At 39.5% G+C, this 19,285-nt stretch overlaps 1 protein-coding gene across 1 annotated transcript in view; it reads left to right on the forward strand.

The window, feature by feature from the left end:
• Window positions 1-15,759: 15,759 nt before the first annotated feature.
• The window catches only part of srrm3 (serine/arginine repetitive matrix 3), a 115,935-nt gene continuing 112,409 nt past the window's right edge, over window positions 15,760-19,285 (forward strand). Inside the window, exon 1 of the mRNA XM_060912236.1 lies at window positions 15,760-15,983. Within this exon, the coding sequence (XP_060768219.1) occupies window positions 15,760-15,983 (224 nt within the window). The remainder of the gene's footprint in view (window positions 15,984-19,285) is intronic.

Raw genomic sequence — 19,285 nt, forward strand, 5'->3', positions numbered from 1 at the left:
GCCTTGTGGCTATGCTATTCTGTTTATGACGATGTTTTGATGATTGCATTTTTTATTTTTATTTTTTTGTTTGTTTTTATATCTTCTTTACTGTTCGGAATCAATCAATCAATCAAGAGTGAAAGGGAAGGTGGACAAGATGGTAGAGAGCTCAACCATGTTATGTTACATGGGTCGGAGACTGTGGCATTGACGAAAAGACAAGAGGCGGAGCTGGGGGCGGCAGAGTTAACGAGGCTACGATTTGCATTGGGAGTGACAAAGATCGATAGGTTTAGGAATGATTATATTAGAGGGACAGTCCAGGTTGGACTCAAAATGAGCATATATTTTAAAAAAACAATAAAATTTCTACAGGGTCGCAGGCAAGCTGGAGCCTATCCCAGCTGACTACGGACGAAAGGCGGGGTACACCCTGGACAAGTCGCCAGGTCATCACAGGGCTGACACATAGACACAGACAACCATTCACACTCACATTCACACCTACGGTCAATTTAGAGTCACCAGTTAACCTAACCTGCATGTCTTTGGACTGTGGGGGAAACCGGAGCACCCGGAGGAAACCCACGCGGACATGGGGAGAACATGCAAACTCCGCACAGAAAGCCCCTCGCCGGCCATGGGGCTCGAACCCGGACCTTCTTGCTGTGAGGCGACAGCGCTAACCACTACACCACCGTGCCGCCCATAATTAAACATTAGCAAGCTAATTAAGATTTAGTTTAACTTTTATATTGTGTACACCAAAACCAAGGTGGCTAGTAAGCTCATTGGGCTTAATTTTATATCACTAGAACTAGGCGGGGGGTGGCACGGTGGTGTAGTGGTTAGCACTGTCATCTCACAACAAGAAGGTCCTGGGTTCGAGCCCAGCGGCCGGCGAGGGCCTTTCTGTGTGGAGTTTGCATGTTCTCCCCGTGTCCACATGGGTTTCCTCCAGGTGCTCCGGTTTCCCCCACAGTCCAAAGACATGCAGGTTAGGCTAATTGGTGACTCTAAATTGACCGTAGGTGTGAATGTGAGTGTGAATGGTTGTCTGTGTCTGTGTGTCAGCCCTGTGATGACCTGGCGACTTGTCCAGGGTGTATCCCGCCTCTCACCCATAGTCAGCTGGGATAGGCTCCAGCTTGCCTGCGACCCTGTAGGACAGGATAAGCAGCTACAGATAATAGATGGGTGGATAGAACTAGGCGGCACATACGAATTAACAGTTACCAGAATTATTCCTATTTTTTCACACATATATGAAGATCCCCATTTTGCTTGGTTTTTCTTACACTGCCCTCAAAGGCAGAACATTATGAATGATGTACAGTAGTGTGCAAAAGTTATAGATTTCTATTTTATGACTTCTACATTATCGAGTCAGTACAAAAACATTTTAGAGTTCCAAATGTTTGTTTTCCAGCACAAAATTAAATGTTACAGAAAAAAAGTTTGTATCTGAGCAGCATATTACATAAAGAGACCACTTTTCAGATGAAAAAGAAAACATAAAGGCTACTGGGTTTTGGTTGCAAAATTAAGAAGTCAAAGTGTACAGAAGAACTGTGGTTGGTTCTGAAAGATGCTCAGTAAAACCTTTCCTTATAAAACTGCACTCATTGTACCTGAGACTACTATTTTTTTTTAAAGCAAAGGGTCGTCTCACACCAAATACTGACTTTATTTCATTTATTATGGCATACTGATTACCGTTTTGTATTTTTTAATGTCAAAACATTTCATTTTGTTATTTTTAAGCCATTTTTGGTCGACAGCATTTCTTCCATGAGTCTAAGGCTTTTGCATAGTTCTGTATATCATGAGAATTCCTTTTCCCCAAAATCCAGATTCTATATACAGTTAGGTCCATAAATATTTGAACAGAGGCAACATTTTTCTAATTTTGGTTCTGTACATTACCACAATGAATTTTGAACAAAACAATTCAGATGCAGTTGAAGTTCAGACTTTCAGCTTTAATTCAGTGGGTTGAACAAAATGATTGCATAAAAATGTGAGGAACTAAAGCATTTTTTAAACACAATCCCTTCATTTCAGGGGCTCAAAAGTAATTGGACAAATTAAATAACTAAATAAAATGTTCATTTCTAATACTTGGTTGAAACCCTTTGTTGGCAATGACTGCCTGAAGTCTTGAACTCATGGACATCACCAGACGCTGTGTTTCCTCCTTTTTAATGCTCTGCCAGGCCTTTACTGCAGCGGTTTTCAGTTGCTGTTTGTTTGTGGGCCTTTCTGTCTGAAGTTTAGTCTTTAACAAGTGAAATGCATGCTCAATTGGGTTGAGATCAGGTGACTGACTTGGCCATTCAAGAATATTCCACTTCTTTACTTTAATAAACTCCTGGGTTGCTTTGGCTTTATTTTTTGGGTCATTGTCCATCTGTATTATGAAACGCCGACCGATCGGTTTGGCTGGATTTGAGCACACAGTATGTCTCTGAATACCTCAGAATTCATCCGGCTGCTTCTGTCCTGTGTCACATCATCAATAAACACAAGTGACCCACCCAGTGCCACTGGCAGCCATGCATGCCCAAGCCATCACACTGCCTCCGCCGTGTTTTACAGATGATGTGGTATGCTTTGGATCATGAGCTGTACCACGCCTTCGCCATACTTTTTTCTTTCCATCATTCTGGTAGAGGTTGATCTTGGTTTCATCTGTCCAAAGAATGTTCTTCCAGAACTGTGCTGGCTTTTTTAGATGTTTTTTTAGCAAAGTCCAATCTAGTCTTTTTATTCTTGAGGCTTATGAGTGGCTTGCACTGTGCAGTGAACCCTCTGTATTTATTTTCATACAGTCTTCTCTTTATGGTAGATTTGGATATTGATACGCCTACTTCCTGGAGAGTGTTGTTCACTTGGTTGGCTGTTGTGAAGGGGTTTCTCTTCACCATGGAAATGATTCTGCGATCATCCACCACTGTTGTCTTCTGTGGGCATCCAGGTCTTTTTGCATTGATGAGTTCACCAGTTCTTTCTTTCTTTCTTTCTTTCTTTCTTTGGATGTACCAAACTGTAGATTTTGCCACTCCTAATATTGTAGCAATTTCTCGGATGGGTTTTTTCTGTTTTCGCAGCTTAAGGATGGCTTGTTTCACCTGCATGGAGAACTCCTTTGACCGCATGTTTTCTTCACAGCAAAATCTTCCAAATACAAGCACCACACCTCAAATCAACTCCAGGCCTTTTATCTGCTTAATTGAGAATGACATAACGAAGGAATTGCCCACACCTGCCCATGAAATAGCCTTTGAGTCAATTGTCCAATTACTTTTGGTCCCTTTAAAAACAGGGTGGCACATGTTAAGGAGCTGAAACTCCTAAACCCTTCATCCAATTTTAACGTGGATACCCTCAAATGAAAGCTGAAAGTCTGGACTTTATGTCCATGTCCATTATATAACTATAATTTGAATATGTTTCAGTAAACAGGTAAAAAAACAAAATTTGTGTCGGTGTCCAAATATATATGGACCTAACTGTATACTTGTTTAACCCGGGCTTTTCATAGTTCTTGTTTGTTGTTGTTGTTGTTGTTATTGGTGGTGGTGTTATTTTTTTTTAGATTAAATATAATCCTGCAGATTATTAGTAAGACTTGTAGATTTATAGTTGCTCAAGTATTATTGGTTGTATGATTATTAGCTCATCTGGCTGACAGGCGATGAGCTTATGCTATCATGTGTTGTCCGTCGCCTGTCATCCACATTTCACAAAATCGCTTCTTCTTTCTCAATTCTTCACCGATTTTTTTTTTTTTTTTGGCAGGAAGGTAGGTCTGCCTCAGACGCATATAGCTTCTACTCAAATTTGCATAATTGCAATTAATAATGAAGATATGGAGTAATTAAAGGAGAACTGAAGTCGTTTTTAAACTTGCTTTATTTCTTAATTAGCGTGTTATTCAATTACATTTGTGGTTTTAGTAACCTTATGTCGTGACTCGTATTGGCAACTAATTGCAATTAAATATTATACTTATCGGCCTGTTCGGTTTTTAGCCGTGTTGAATTTAGTTCGTTTGGTCCACGGCAGGCGTCGCTTATCCGCGCGATCTTCACGAGACTTGTGCGAGACTTCGAAACGTGAAGTGTCAGCCAGGTGTCAGTGCCGCCATTTTGAAAACTGTTTTCCAAACGAAATATTGCACAAAAACGAGTTTAAATGACGATTACTGCCTACTTTTTTCTAACTTTCCTGATTGCTATCAAAACAAACAAAACTTCCGGCTTGATTACATCAGCATTCGAAGGAGGGCGTGCGCGTCTTTTGACAACGTTGGCAGATGTCGGTCACTTTGATTCCGCTGTACGTTTTACTTCCGTCCTACGATGTCTCGCACAGGTCTTAACGAATCTCGTTTACGGCCATTGCTTTGACACATGGACTGATATATTACAGAGCATATTTCAAACACTCATAACTTGCTATAGCAGCGACAAAATAGCGATCAAAAATGCATTCCTATATTTAGTAAAATGAGAGAAATAGAATTTGGATAATAAAAAATTTGCCTTCAGTTCTCCTTTAAGCCCTAATGAGCAGTTGCCACACAAATCGCTTCTTCTCCCTCAATTCTTCACAGATTTTGATTCTTTCTGGCCTGAAGGTCGGGGTACCTAGGGTGCATATAACTTCTACCCAGATTTGATTTCTCACGGGGCTGGAGTGAGCTACACCGTCATTGACGGTCCCGTTATGATTTTATCATAAACATGTTATTAAACCTTTTCAGCATGGTCTTATCATCAGCATTCTTGCTTTGTAACTTCAGTTGGCTGCTGTAATCTTTTCCATTAGGATTGTTTTGCTGTTGCTTCTTTGAATGAGTGAACTGCATCAGCATAATACAAGACAGAAATGGCATGGGACTGAGAATGTGTATCTGACATTGCAGTCTGTGTAATTACAGATAGAGAGAGAGAGAGATGGTTCTCCTGTGGGAGATTATAGTAAGCCGTCTGTACTTCACTAGTGCTTATGCGCGTGCGCGCACACACACACATACACACACACACAGAGTTGAAGGCTTCATAAATCATATCTGCCTTGTATTTATTATCCTCCTGAAGCATGTTGGATGTTGGCTTTGTTAGTTATATTTGATTAAAGTTGCTTTAACAGAACTCAGAGCCGTACCTGGTTTTTAAGATATCAGGACTCTACAACAACTTCAGGTTTCCACTCATTTTAATTAACTGCTTCTTTTTGAATCTTGGTATTTTCATGATGCCTCGTGCACTGACCAAGAGTCACTCCAGGAAAACAAGAAGAAGAAGAAGAAGAGAGCAAATTTACTGATCAGCAATAAATGAAAATGTGCAAAAAAATAAAAAAATAAATATTAGCATAATTCAAGCCCTGGCTCCTTTTTTTTTTCATAACGTGCATTAAAAACTTTTTTTCCTCATAAATGGATATAACGTCTTAGTGCTCGATAAACATTCACTGTGTAAGGGAGTGGAAATATGAAAAACGATGTTCAATTACATGATTAATAAGATTTAATCACTTTTTCTGATACAACATTATGTCCTTTCTTTTCTGCACCACTGGTGGTTGAAGTGCTTTATTGCCACATTAGAACTATCTAAACTGGTATTAAATTGTAATGAGATAAACAAGGGAATAGATAAATAGAATTACAGAAATGAGAGCATATATATATATATATATATATATATATATATATATATATATATATATACACACACACACGATAAATAAATAAATAAAGCATCTTATTAAACTAGGAGTATTTGTGACATTCATTCTCAGGGAATTAACTCAATATAAATGGAAGATAAACTGATTTCATATACAGCACTGTGCAAAAGTCCCTATTTTTTTTCATACAAACTTTGTTATAGATTTCTATTTTATGACTTCTACATTATCGAGTCGGTACAAAAACATTTTAGAGTCCAAACGTTCGTTTTCCAGCACAAAATTAAATGTTACAGAAATTTTTTTTTACAGAAAACATAATGAAGGCTGCTGGGTTTTGGTGCAAAATGAAGAAGCGAGTGTGACAGTCAAAGTGTCCAGAAGAGCTGGGGCTGGTTCTGTAAGATGCTCAGTAAAACCTACAGCTCATTTCCGCATAAAACTGCACTCGTTGTACCTCAGACTACTATTTTTTTTCAAGCAAAGGGTCGTCTCACACCAAACATTGACTTTGTTTCATTTATTATGGCTTACTGCTTACTGTTTATAGTATTTTTTTAATGTTGAAACATTTCATTTCATTATTTTTAAGCCATTTTTGGCCGACAGTATTTCTTTACATGTGCCTAAGACTTTTGCACGGTGCTGTATGTATGGTGCATATCGTTTATGCCGACGCAGTATATACCATTTACTCTATATAGTACACACTATAGATTGATTTGAAATCTGTCTTGTAACCGAAAGCCACACCAGATGATTATGTATCAAATAATAAGAATCAGACGGGTTGTTTTAAATGCTTCCCAGCCTTGAATTGACAAACACTGACTGTTCACTTTAATAGGAACACCTGCATCTCTGCGCATTCATGAAATGATCCAATCAGCCAATCATGTGACTGTAACACAACACATAAAATCATGTAGATACAGGTCAAGAGCTTCAGGTAATATTTATATCAAACTTCAGATTGGGAAAATGGTCGACCATGACATTGTTGTTGGTTGGATTGTCACACACAACAGTCTGTAGAGTTTACACAAAATGGTGCGAAAAACAAAAAACATCCACTGAGCGTCAGTTCTGTGGGAAGAAATGGCACGTTGAGAAGATCAGAGGAGAATAGCCACACTGGCATGATCTGGCAAGAAGGCTAGAGTAACTCAAATAGCCACTCTTTATAAATGTGGTGAGCAGAAAAGCATTTCAGAATGAATGGTTGGAATTATTTTGTGTAAAAACTCTATCGGGTGTTGTGTGTGAAAATCTCAGGAAATCAGAAGATTCTGAAATACTCAAAGCAGCCAGTCTGGTACCAAGAACCATGCCACAGTCAAAGGTACAAACCTTTCCACGAAATTATATGTATATCAGCAATTTTTGAAGCAAAGTGTACAAACGCAAAGATGAAACTCTTTTTTTTTAGAACAATTTGTTGAAGGTTGAGGTTATAGGAAGGGAATAATTAAGTTATTCCACAAAATCGAGTCGTACATGAGCTGATAGCTGATGAAGCACGTAGCGTTGAGTTGGCTATAAGCCATGTATGACGAGATGGAGTGGAATAACTGCTTTATTCTATCCACATTCACTGGATTTTGAGAAACAGAACATTTTTAATGTTTTTTTTTACAAATTCGATCAATAAAACTTTATCCAAAACGTCCGACAAAATCATTTCTGCTGACAATGTAAACAAACTGGTGAAATGACAGTAGCAATTTGTGGAAAATGCGGTAATAATAATTCTTGAAAGATAAAAAGTATATGTTCTTACCAGTACATACTTTTATTCCATATTTTGTTGCTTTTTTTTTGTATTTTTTAGGGTTTTGTTTTCGAGTAGAATTTTTATTTCATCCTCTAGTGGTTCAGCAACACGCTCTGCCATTTTGTTGTTGTTGTTCTTCTCCTTCTTCTTCTTTAGGGTGTTTTGGTGGTTGGCAAACCAACTTAAAGGTGTATTACCACCACTGACTGGGCTGGAGTGTAGAACAGGAGATATTGGGGGGGGGGAACCTATCCCTGTATCCGAAATCGCTCAGTCGTTCACTACTCCCTACTCCCTATATTGGGAATTACTATCTAGAGGACTATATAGTGAGCTCATTGGTAAAATGAAGAAACGCTTTCGGACACTAGTCCGTCACGCTGGTACTTACATCATTACTGTCGCACGATTAAAACGTGCCAGATCAGTCGGCTGGTGGGTTTTCAAAATAATAAACACATGCATGTATTTTTGTGATAAATCCATATTATACTGAGCGCGTTTCCCACATTAATCAATACAAAGTACCTGCAGCTTTCAGTTCTTTTAAATCAAGGCTGAATACTTTCTTCTTTGCCGCTGCCTTTAATTAAATTAAATTTGAGACTTTTAATTTGATTTCTTTCAGCACGACCACAATGCATGATGGGATATATTGCTTTGGTTAGTGACCATCGGTTGTACACTACTTTTCGTGATGCATTGTGGGATACTTTGAGTGCACTATATAGGGTGTAAATAATCCTCACTAAGGTTTCGGACAGCACTACAAAATGGCGTCCTCACTATATAGTGCGTAGGGAGTGATTTCTGACACAAGGTATATTCTTTTAGCTATTTCTCATCTCATTATCTGTAGCCGCTTTATCCTGTTCTACAGGGTCGCAGGGAAGCTGGAGCCTATCCCAGCTGACTACGGACGAAAGGCGGGGTACACCCTGGACAAGTCGCCAGGTCATCACAGGGCTGACACATAGACACAGACAACCATTCACACTCACATTCACACCTACGGTCAATTTAGAGTCACCAGTTAACCTAACCTGCATGTCTTTGGACTGTGGGGGAAACCGGAGCACCCGGAGGAAACCCACGCGGACACGGGGAGAACATGCAAACTCCGCACAGAAAGGCCCTCGCCGGCTACGGGGCTCGAACCCGGACCTTCTTGCTGTGAGGCGACAGCGCTAACCACTACACCACCGTGCCGCCTAACTATTTCTGTTTCTTTTAAATACTTGATACCGCCATTTTGTCTTTCTCCACTCACGGTAGGTGATAGCCTAGTAGTAGAGTAGCCAATCAGAGTGCATGGTTGCTCATATCCAGCGAATGTGGATAGAATAAAAGAGATTTATTGGGTCAATTTTCCTCCCAAACTTTCTATAAACTTAAGAAAACCAACTTTGACTTCTGAAATATTTGGTATGTTGATTACTTAAAAGAGAATGAGGTAGGCAGATGTGGATAGATGGAGTGAGTGGTGAAATTATTATTATTATTATTATTATGACTGGAGGGGTATGAGGACCGAGCTGTCGTGGAATAGATAGTGAGAGTATGTCCATAATTCACAGTGTTTCTGAAGCTGATGATTTAGTGGATAATGAATTCTGTGATGATGCCTCCTGCTGCCGCACCACCTGCTATGCTATGCACTGCTTCATGATTTTACCCACAATGCACGGCTTGTTCACTAAATGCTCCCCTTCTGCTTCTTGCTTTTAACATTCAGACTAAAGGAGGCTTGACAAAAGACAGATTAAATACATTGCTGTTGATTTTCTCTCCAAATATAGACAGATTTACATCATTACTTAACTAACCATCTAAAACTGTGCAACATATTGGGGTTTTTCTCTTAAACCGTATCTGTTTAATGGGACACTCTGAGAGAGGAACATTCATTGGTCATGGTTAGATGCAGAATTCATCAAAAGACCTCAGGCTATTTGACACTGACAGTGATTAAACACTATAGTAATGTTTTGTCCATGATGAAAAATGAGTCTATTAATGGAGCAAGTTCTGGCTTCTGTCCCAGAGAGGTGGAGACAATAGACCCATCCATCACTCAATCTCTCTCTCTCTCTCTCTTATCCCACCATCATTTTGTTTTTGCGCTTTTGGTGTATGTTAGGGAGATATTTGAACGTATGCCTTTTAGCCTCGGGTCACTAAAATCCAGCATATTGGGGGGATGTGGCTGAATTACAAGGAATTGGTCACATAGGTTAAGGAGACATTGTCAAGTATAGTGCTGATTAAAATCAGTGAGACGATCTCAAATATGACATGAACACACAATAAAGGAGTGTAGACATGAGCGTGCCTTCTAACCATAAGAAATGCGTAAAGAAATCTTTCATACCTTCTTTAAAGAATATTAACGGTGCAAAGTGCAGTGAATATTGAATGTAACATTACTATGACCATATTAAAATATAATTTTAATCATTTTTGGAGACTCCTATATACAGTGGTATGCAAAAGTTTGGGCACCCTTTCTGAAAATGTCTGTTACTCTGAATAGTTAAGTGAGCAGAAGATGAACTGATCACCAAAAGGCATAAAGGTAAAGACGACACATTTCTTTTCAGCGTTTTCTGCAAGATTTGTGTATTATTTTTGTTTTGTACAATTGGAGGGTGAAAAAAGAAAAGGAACACCATGTGAAAGTTTGGGCACCCCAATACATTTGAGTTCTCAGGTAACTTTTACCAAGGTTCCAGACCTTAATTAGCTTATTGAGCTGTGGCTTGTTTAAATTCTTCGTTAGGAAAGGTCAGATGATGCAGATTTCAAAGCTGTATAAATTCTCTGACTCCTCAAACTTGTCCCTAAAATCAACAGCCATGGGCTCCTCTAAGCAACTCCCTCACATTCTGAATAATAAAATAATTGATGCTCACAAAACAGGAGAAGGCTACAAGAACATAGCAAAGTGTTTTCAGGTAGCTGTTTCCTCAGATTGTAATGTTATTAAGAAATGGCAGTTAACAGAAACAGTTGAGATGAAGGTGAGGTCTGGAAGATGAAGAAAACTTTCTGAAAGAACTGCTCGTTGGATTGTTAGAAAGGCAAATAAAAACCCCTGTTTGACTGCAAAAGACCTTCAGAAAGATTTAGCAGACCCTGGAGTGGTGGTGCACTGTTCTACTATGCAGCAACACCTGAACAAATAATGACCATCATGAAATCATCAGAAGAAAACCTTTCCTACTTCCTAGCCACAAAATTCAGCATCTGAAGTTTGCAAATGAGCATCTAAATAAGCCTGATGCATTTTGGAAACGAGTCCTGTGGACTGATGAAATCAAAATAGAACTTTTTGGCCACAATGTGCAAAGGTATGTTTGGAGAAAAAAGGGTGCCAAATTCCAGGAAAAGAACACCTCTCCAACTCTGAAGCATGGGTGTGGATCGATCATGCTTTGGGGTTGTGTTGCAGCCAGTGGCACAGGGCACATTTCATTGGTCGAGGGAAGCATGGATTCGAATAAATACCAGCAAATTCTGGAAGCAAACATCACACCATCTGTAAAAAAGTTGAAGTTAAAAAGAGGATGGGTCCTACAATAAGATGATGATCCAAAACACACCTCAAAATCTACAATGGAATATCTCAAGAGGCACAAGCTGAAGGTTTTGCCCTGGCCCTCACAGTCCCCTGACCTAAACATCATTGAAAATCTGTGGATAGATCTCAAAAGAACAGTGCATGCAAGACAGCCCAAGAAACTTATAGAACTGGAAGCCTTTTGCAAGGACGAATGTGTGAAAATCCCCCAGGTAAGAACTGAAAGATTATTAGCTGGCTACAAAAAGTGTTTACAAGCTGTGACACTTGCCAAAGGGGGTGTTACTAGGTACTAACCATGCAGGGTGCCCAAACTTTTGCTTCGGGCCCTTTTCCTTTTTTGTCATTTTGAAAATGTAAAAGTTGAAAATAAAAAAATTGTTTTTTTGCTTAAAATATAAAGGGAATGAGTCTTTAACTTTATGCCTTTTGGAGATCATTTCATCTTCAACTTGCTTAACTGTTCACAGTAACAGCAATTTTGACCAGGGGTGCCCAAACTTTTGCATACCACTGTAAATTTGAGAAACCATAGTAAAATAATGGTCTTCACTTTTAATACCTGCCCTTTAGTAATACTGTATTGGTTTAGGAGTATTCATTTAAATGCAGAATAAATTACACAAGTACATCTATTTGCATAGGCATATTGTATAGATAGATATTTAACAATTTTTCGCCAAAGGCAAAGTGAATATCAGTGAATAATAACCAAGACGAAGTGGAGGTTATTATTCACTGATATTCACTGAGCATGAGGTGGATAATTGTTTTAGTATAAATACACTGATGATTATTTTAAAAAATTGTATTAAAATTACTTCAAACTTCAAAAGAAGCATGCATATGTAACAAGAGACTTACCTTTGAATAGTTTTAGACCAAACTTCGTAGCATCTTTAGTGCTTTTAGGAACAGCATTTTCTTTCGTAATTTATCATTCTTCCTCACTTACAGTGATGAAGCGATCAGCTGCCATTTTGCCGAATCGCTCGAGGTGATTATCAAGAAATAGTCCAATTTTCTTGACCAATCAGCATGCACGATTTCCTACAATCACCTCCGTATTTATACTAAACTGTATGAATCCCCAAGGGGAAATTTGGGACTTTTGTAGTTTCAGTAAGTAACTCATCATGTTGTATATGCAAAAGGGACATGATGTGCCGATATAAAAGACACAATCCTCTGTTGAACCTGTTTGTAAATCACTTTTCACTTTTTTTCTGGGTATTATCAAGTTTGCATATTTTATCCACCCAGACTTTTAGCAAATAAGTGCTTTTGTGTATTTGAAATTTGTACACTGAAGATCAAGACTACTCAGCGTCTTTAGAGCTTTAACAGTGAGTAACTCATTTAGTGAATCCGCGATGTTGAAGCTAATATCAATTTTATATTAAGAGAAACATATTATTATTATTATTATTATTATTATTATTATTATCTCATCCGGCCAACAGGCAATGACCTTATGCCGTTATGCGTTGTCTGTCCGGCGTCATCCACATTTCACGAAAATCGCTTTTTCTCTCTCAATTCTTCACCAATTTTTATTCTTTTTGGCAGGAAGGTAGGTCTGCCTGGGGTGCATATAGCTTCTACCCAAATTTGCATCATTGCAATTAATAATGAAGATATGGAGTAATTAAGCCCTAATGAGCAGTTTCCACACAAATCACTTCTTCTCCCTCAATTCTTCACCGATTTTGATTCTTTCTGGCATGAAGGTAGAAGTACTTTGGGTGCATATAACTTCTACCCAGATTTGCTTAATTACAATTATTAATGAAGTTATGAACTAATTAAGCCTTAATGAGCAGTTTAACAAAAATCGCTTCTTCTCGGTGGATTCCTCACCGTTTTGGATTCTTTTTGGCAAATAAATCGGTATTCCTAGGGTGGATATACAGTGCCTTGAAAAAGTATTCATACCCCTTGAACTTTTTCACATTTTTCCACCTTACAACCACAAACTTAAAAGTTTTTTATTGAGATTTTATGTGATAGACCAACACAGAGTAGCACATAATTGTGAAGTGAAATGAAAATGATAAATGGTCTTCAAAATTTTAAACAAATAAAAATCTGAAAAATGTGGTGTGCATTAGTATTCAGCCCCCTGTCCTCTGATACCTCTAAATACAATCCAGTGCAATCAATTGCCTTCAGAAGTCATCTAATTAGTTAATAGAGTCCTACTGTGTGTAATTTACTCTCAGCATAAATACACTTGTTCTGTGAAGGCCTCAGTGGTTTGTTAGAGAACACTGAAGAACAAACAGCATCATGAAGACCAAAGAACTCACCAGACAGGTCAGGGATAAAGTTCTGGAGAAGTTTAAAGCAGGGTTAGGTTATAAAAAAATATCCCAAGCGCTGAACATCTCAAGAAGCACTGTTCAATCCATCATTCAAAAGTGGAAAAAGTATGGCACAACTGCGAACCTACCAAGAGTGGCAAGAAGAAAGCCATTGTTGAAAGACAGGCATAAGAAGTCCCGTTTGCAGTTTGCCAGAAGCCATGTAGGGGACACAGCAAATACGTGGAAGAAGGTGCTTTGGTCAGATGAGACCAAAGTTGAACTTTTTGGCCTAAATGCAAAGTGCTATATGTGGCAGAAAACTAACACTGCTCATCACCCTGCACACACCATCCCCACTGTGAAACATGGTGGTGGCAGCATCATGCTATGGGGATGCTTTTCTTCAGCAGGGACAGGGAAGCTGGTCAGAGTTGATGGGAAGATGGATGGAGCTAAATACAGGGCAATCCTGGAAGAAAACCTGTTGGAGGCTCCAAAAGACTTGAGACTGGGAAGGAGATTCACCATCCAGCAAGACAATGACCCTAAACATACAGCCAGAGCTACAATGGAATGGTTTAGATCAAAGAATATTCATGTGTTAGAATGGCCCAGTCAAAGTCCAGACCTAAATCCCATTGAGCATCTGTGGCAAGACTTGAAAATTGCTGTTCACGGACGCTCTCCATCCAATCTGGCTGAGCTTGAGCTATTTTGCAAAGAAGAATGGGCAAAAATTTCAGTGTCTAGATGTGCAAAGCTGGTAGAGACATACCACAAAAGACTTGCAGCTGTAATTGCACCAAAAGGTGGCTCTACAAAGTATTGATGCAGGGGGGCTGAATACTAATGCACATCACATTTTTCAGATTTTTATTTGTTTAAAATTTTGAAGACCATTTATCATTTTCATTTCACTTCACAATTATGTGATACTCTGTGTTGGTCTATCACATAAAATCTCAATAAAAAAAACTTTTAAATTCGTGGTTGTAAGGTGGAAAAATGTGAAAAAGTTCAAGGGGTATGAATACTTTTTCAAGGCACTGTAGCTTCTATATATAGCTTGTGTATAGTATATACTGCTTGCAACATTTATTGCGCAACTTGGCCCACTTTAGATCATTCCTTCTGGACTAGATGGGGCTGGAGTGAGCTACGCCATCACTGACTTGTCTCATATTATTATTATCTCATCTCTAGCCGCTTTATCCTTCTACAGGGTCACAGGCAAGCTGGAGCCTATCCCAGCTGACTATGGGCGAAAGGCGGGGTACACCCTGGACAAGTCGCCAGGTCATCACAGGGCTGACACATAGACACAGACAACCATTCACACTCACATTCACACCTACGGTCAATTTAGAGTAATCAGTTAACCTAACCTGCATGTCTTTGGACTGTGGGGGAAACCGGAGCACCCGGAGGAAACCCACGCGGACACGGGGAGAACATGCAAACTCCGCACAGAAAGGCCCTCGCCGGCCCCGGGGCTCGAACCCGGACCTTCTTGCTGTGAGGCGACAGCGCTAACCACTACACCACCGTGCCGCCTATTATTATTATTATTATTACATAATAAACTAGCTACTCACACATAAATTAATGCAGTAATGCCATGTTCATGAGCATTAACAACAATGATGCATGCATCCTCATCAGCCATCTCCTCGTCAATTAAAAGATCTTCCTCCATCACCTATACATATCTTTTTAATATCTTTTTAAATTCTGTCCACATTGATAAACATGCTTCAAAAAAGCAACCAGGCAAAGAGGCCATGAGCAGTTAATTATTGATAGGAATGGTTCAGTGGGTTTATGGGGCATTTAATAAGCTCTACTGTATGCAATATGAAACTGTGTAATGGGCTCAATTTCTGAAACGAACATTGAAACCATTTCTAAAATTCACACACACATTAGAGTGATTATATTCAGTTAGAGTCACTTTGACCTGGAAGTAACAAACAGGGTTGCCAGGTCTTAGCAGAGTTTCCAGACTAACTACAACTAATACAAAAAACAAACAAACAAACAAACAAACAAACAAACAAACAAACAAACAAACAAACAAACAAACAAACAAACAAACAAACAAACAACCCAACCTTAAAGCTATCTACACAAATCTACATTGGGAAGTGAGACCAATTTCTTTGGAAGTCTTTGCATTGGAAATAAGATCACTATGGTGCACTATCCCAATCTCTGCAATATAACTTACAACAGAAATGGTTCTGCACATAGTATGGTGTATACACTGTCTGCATTTACATGTTCCCCTTGTTTTCCCTGGCAACCCTGTTAACCAATAATATAAGAAGAGTTTGTCATGATACATGTGAGTAAAGGACATCACAGTACATCAGTGACCCCGTTTCCTTACTCTTTGTTTCGTTCAGAGTGCTGTCGCCATGTACGACGGGGTGAGGGTGCCCTCTCCTGAGGCCAGTGCTAATGGTGCTCCGGGTGCCACCACGCGCCCCAATGGCGACGAAGAACAGGAAGAAGAAGAAGAATCTGCACCACCAAAGCCTGTACTGGTGAAGAAGGCTCGCCGCGAGATCCTGGACCATGAGAGAAAGAGACGAGTGGAGCTGAAGTGCATGGAGCTGCAGGAGATGATGGAGGAACAAGGGTGAGAAACTCTGTGGCTGTATGTTAAGGATGTGATAGTTTGTTACTGGTGTACATGCGGTATGCAGAAGTAAACATTCACTCTGCGCATGTCCAGAAAAAAAGGTTTGCTTAGGTTGGAGATAACGTCCTTGATAGCACGCATTGTTTGACATATTTACATGGATTATTGTGCCTTATGAAATAATAGCAGGTTACTCGGCATTGCTTGGGTTTTGCAAAATTCTGGGTTGCCCCCAGACTTCCATGTCAAATTTGGTGAAGATCCGTCAAGAGATGGTGATGCTAACCCAAGACAAACAAAAATCCAAACATCCACCACTCAGGGGCCCACCGGGGACCCTCTGGGGCCCAAATATGGAATTTCTGAGTTCTGCAAAATTGTGGCTATCTCCTGTACCTACGTGCCAATTTTAGTGAAGATCTGTTGAGAGTGTGTGTTGATAAATGTAATGTGAAAAGCATTGAGGGAGGGGGTGGGTGGATGTTGAGCCCCCCAGGGACCTCTCTGGGGCCCATACATGTTTATATCTGTAAAATTCCAGGTCATCCCTGGACGTACTTGCCAAATTTGGTGAAAATCTGTTGAGAAATGGCGACGTTAGCTCAAGACAAAGAAACAAACTTTGCCGCTTATTATACAGAGAATAATAGCTGAGGAAAAAGTAATGCTCTCTTTCAGGCAGCCAGACAGAATTCTCTCTCTCTCTGTCTCTCTCTAGCAGACCACGCTAGCTGTCTCTAGGGCAAGACGTGTCAGGTAGCATGAAGTGTCTAATTATCCAGGAGGGATGTGACCTCATGTAACTTGTGTGTTTCATGGAGGATGTTGATCAGGAAGCTCTCTGTGTGTGTGCCCATAACCTTGCTACAGGAATTATTTATCTCCTGGCAAGAAATGAACGTCTAATGTGCAATGTATTATTCTTTTGCTTGGGCAAAAACTCAGAATGCATTTTTTTAAATTTAAAATCGCAGGCTAGTTCTAAGGATTAAATTAATGGTGAAATTGAATTTGGTGAAATGAAATCGGTTTTTAAAATCCACGCACTCAAACTCCCATAATCCACCCTCACGTTTCTGCTGCTGAAAATCCAGAAAAGCCCTCTAATTAAGCTTCCCCCCCCCCCCTTTCTCCCTGTATTCTCTATACAAAGAAGAGCTACTTTAATACACTTAATCCTTTTAGTCTACCCCTCCACACACACACTCCCCCACCCCCTTCTTAGAACAGCAGATGGCATGTTCCTCATTAGGGGTTCAGGCCATCAGATTGATGAGTGTGATAGGAAGCTGGAAGTCAGGGAGGACAGCATGACCATCTGCCAAGGGGCCACCACGTGTTCACACAGGCGCCCCATAAAGCAGCTTTTGCTCCTGAATCAGTGTTCACCCTGTAATCAGTGGTTGAATTGAAAATTTATGGGGGATGGTTGAGTAAAAATGGAGCTCCGCTGGAAAAACCTATATGAATCAAGTACTTAGCTAGCGAGTGTATTGCAGCCAGGAAAGCAGATTTATTTTATGAACTTAACATCACTATTCAAATATTAGGCATATTATGTACACATGATGTGTACAATAATATTTTGGCTATTTATTGGAGCTATAAAGCTTTCCTTTACAGAACATAATTTTGATTAAAATTGTATTTCATTTGATGTTATTTATAGACTTATTTGTTTTTGGAGTTATTGAGATTTGAATTAAACCCATTAAATATCAGTCATGTAGGTTTAATAGCTGTAATAAGTGTAATTGTAAACTAAATAATTAATGTAATGCCTTTGACGATTGTGGTTTGTAAGAAAAAAATAAAAATGCTATGCTTCGGGCGGCACGGTGGTGTAGTGGTTAGCGCTGTCACCTCACAGCAAGAAGGTCCGGGTTCGAGCCCAGCAGCCGACGAGGGCCTTCTGTGCGGAGTTTGCATGTTCTCCGTGTCCGCGTGGGTTTCCTCCGGGTGCTCCGGTTTCCCCCACAGTCCAAAGACATGCAGGTTAGGTTAACTGGTGACTCTAAATTGACTGTGAGTGTGAATGGTTGTCTGTGTCTATGTGTCAGCCCTGTGATGACCTGGCGACTTGTCCAGGGTGTACCTCGCCTTTCGCCCGTAGTCAGCTGGGATAGGCTCCAGCTTGCCTGCGACCCTGTAGAACAGGATAAAGCGGCTAGAGATAATGAGATGAGATGCTATGCTTCATAGACCATTGGACCTCTGAAATGAAAAACACCATTTTTAAATTCTTCATACCTATTCTATAGAGTTTGTTAACACAACATTACACATTTTACCTCTTAAAACAAACAAAAATCTTAGAACTACTGTATAAAATCTATTACATATGAGCTCAGTTAGCTAATGTTAAAGATTAGCCAAGCAGTTTTGATTGTTTTGGTATATTTTGACAGGTTTGTTGAGAATGAGTGTGAGCTGGCTTACTAGCAGTGAACTAGTCAGCTACCTCAGTTAGCTAATGCTAATAGTCGTAAAGAAATATAATGTGTTGTGGTATATTTTAGTCACTGTTAAATGAATGGCCGAGAGGATAATAGTACAAGCTAGTTTAGCAGTTAGCTAGGAAGCCACAGGTGTTAGCTAATGCTAATAGTAGTAAAGAAGTATAATGGGTTGTGGTATATTTTGGTTACTGTTAAATGAATGGCCGAGAGGATACTAGTGTAAGCTAGTTTAGCAGTTAGCTAGCAAGCCACGGTGTTAGCTAATGCTAATAGTAGTAAAGAAATATAATGTGTTGTGGTATATTTTAGTTACTGTTAAATAAATGGCCAAGAAGATGATAGTACAAGCTAGTTTAGCAGTTAGCTAGCAAGCCACAGGTGTTAGCTAATGCTAATAGTAGTAAAGAAGTATAATGGGTTGTGGTATATTTTGGTTACTGTTAAATGAATGGCCGAGGGGATACTAGTGTAAGCTAGTTTAGCAGGTACTAGCAAGCCACGGTGTTAGCTAATGCTAATAGTAGTAAAGAAATATAATGTGTTGTGGTATATTTTGGTTACTGTTAAATGAATGGCCGAGGGGATACTAGTGTAAGCTAGTTTAGCAGGTACTAGCAAGCCATGGTGTTAGCTAATGCTAATAGTAGTAAAGAAATATAATGTGATGTGGTATATTTTGGTTACTGTTAAATGAATGGCCGAGGGGATACTAGTGTAAGCTAGTTTAGCAGTTCGCTAGCAAGCCACGGTGTTAGCTAATGCTAATAGTAGTAAAGAAATATAATGTGTTGTGATATATTTTGGTTACTGTTAAATGAATGGCCGAGGGGATACTAGTGT

This window comes from Neoarius graeffei, chromosome 28 (assembly GCF_027579695.1).
Source record: "Neoarius graeffei isolate fNeoGra1 chromosome 28, fNeoGra1.pri, whole genome shotgun sequence".
NCBI lineage: Eukaryota > Metazoa > Chordata > Actinopteri > Siluriformes > Ariidae > Neoarius > Neoarius graeffei.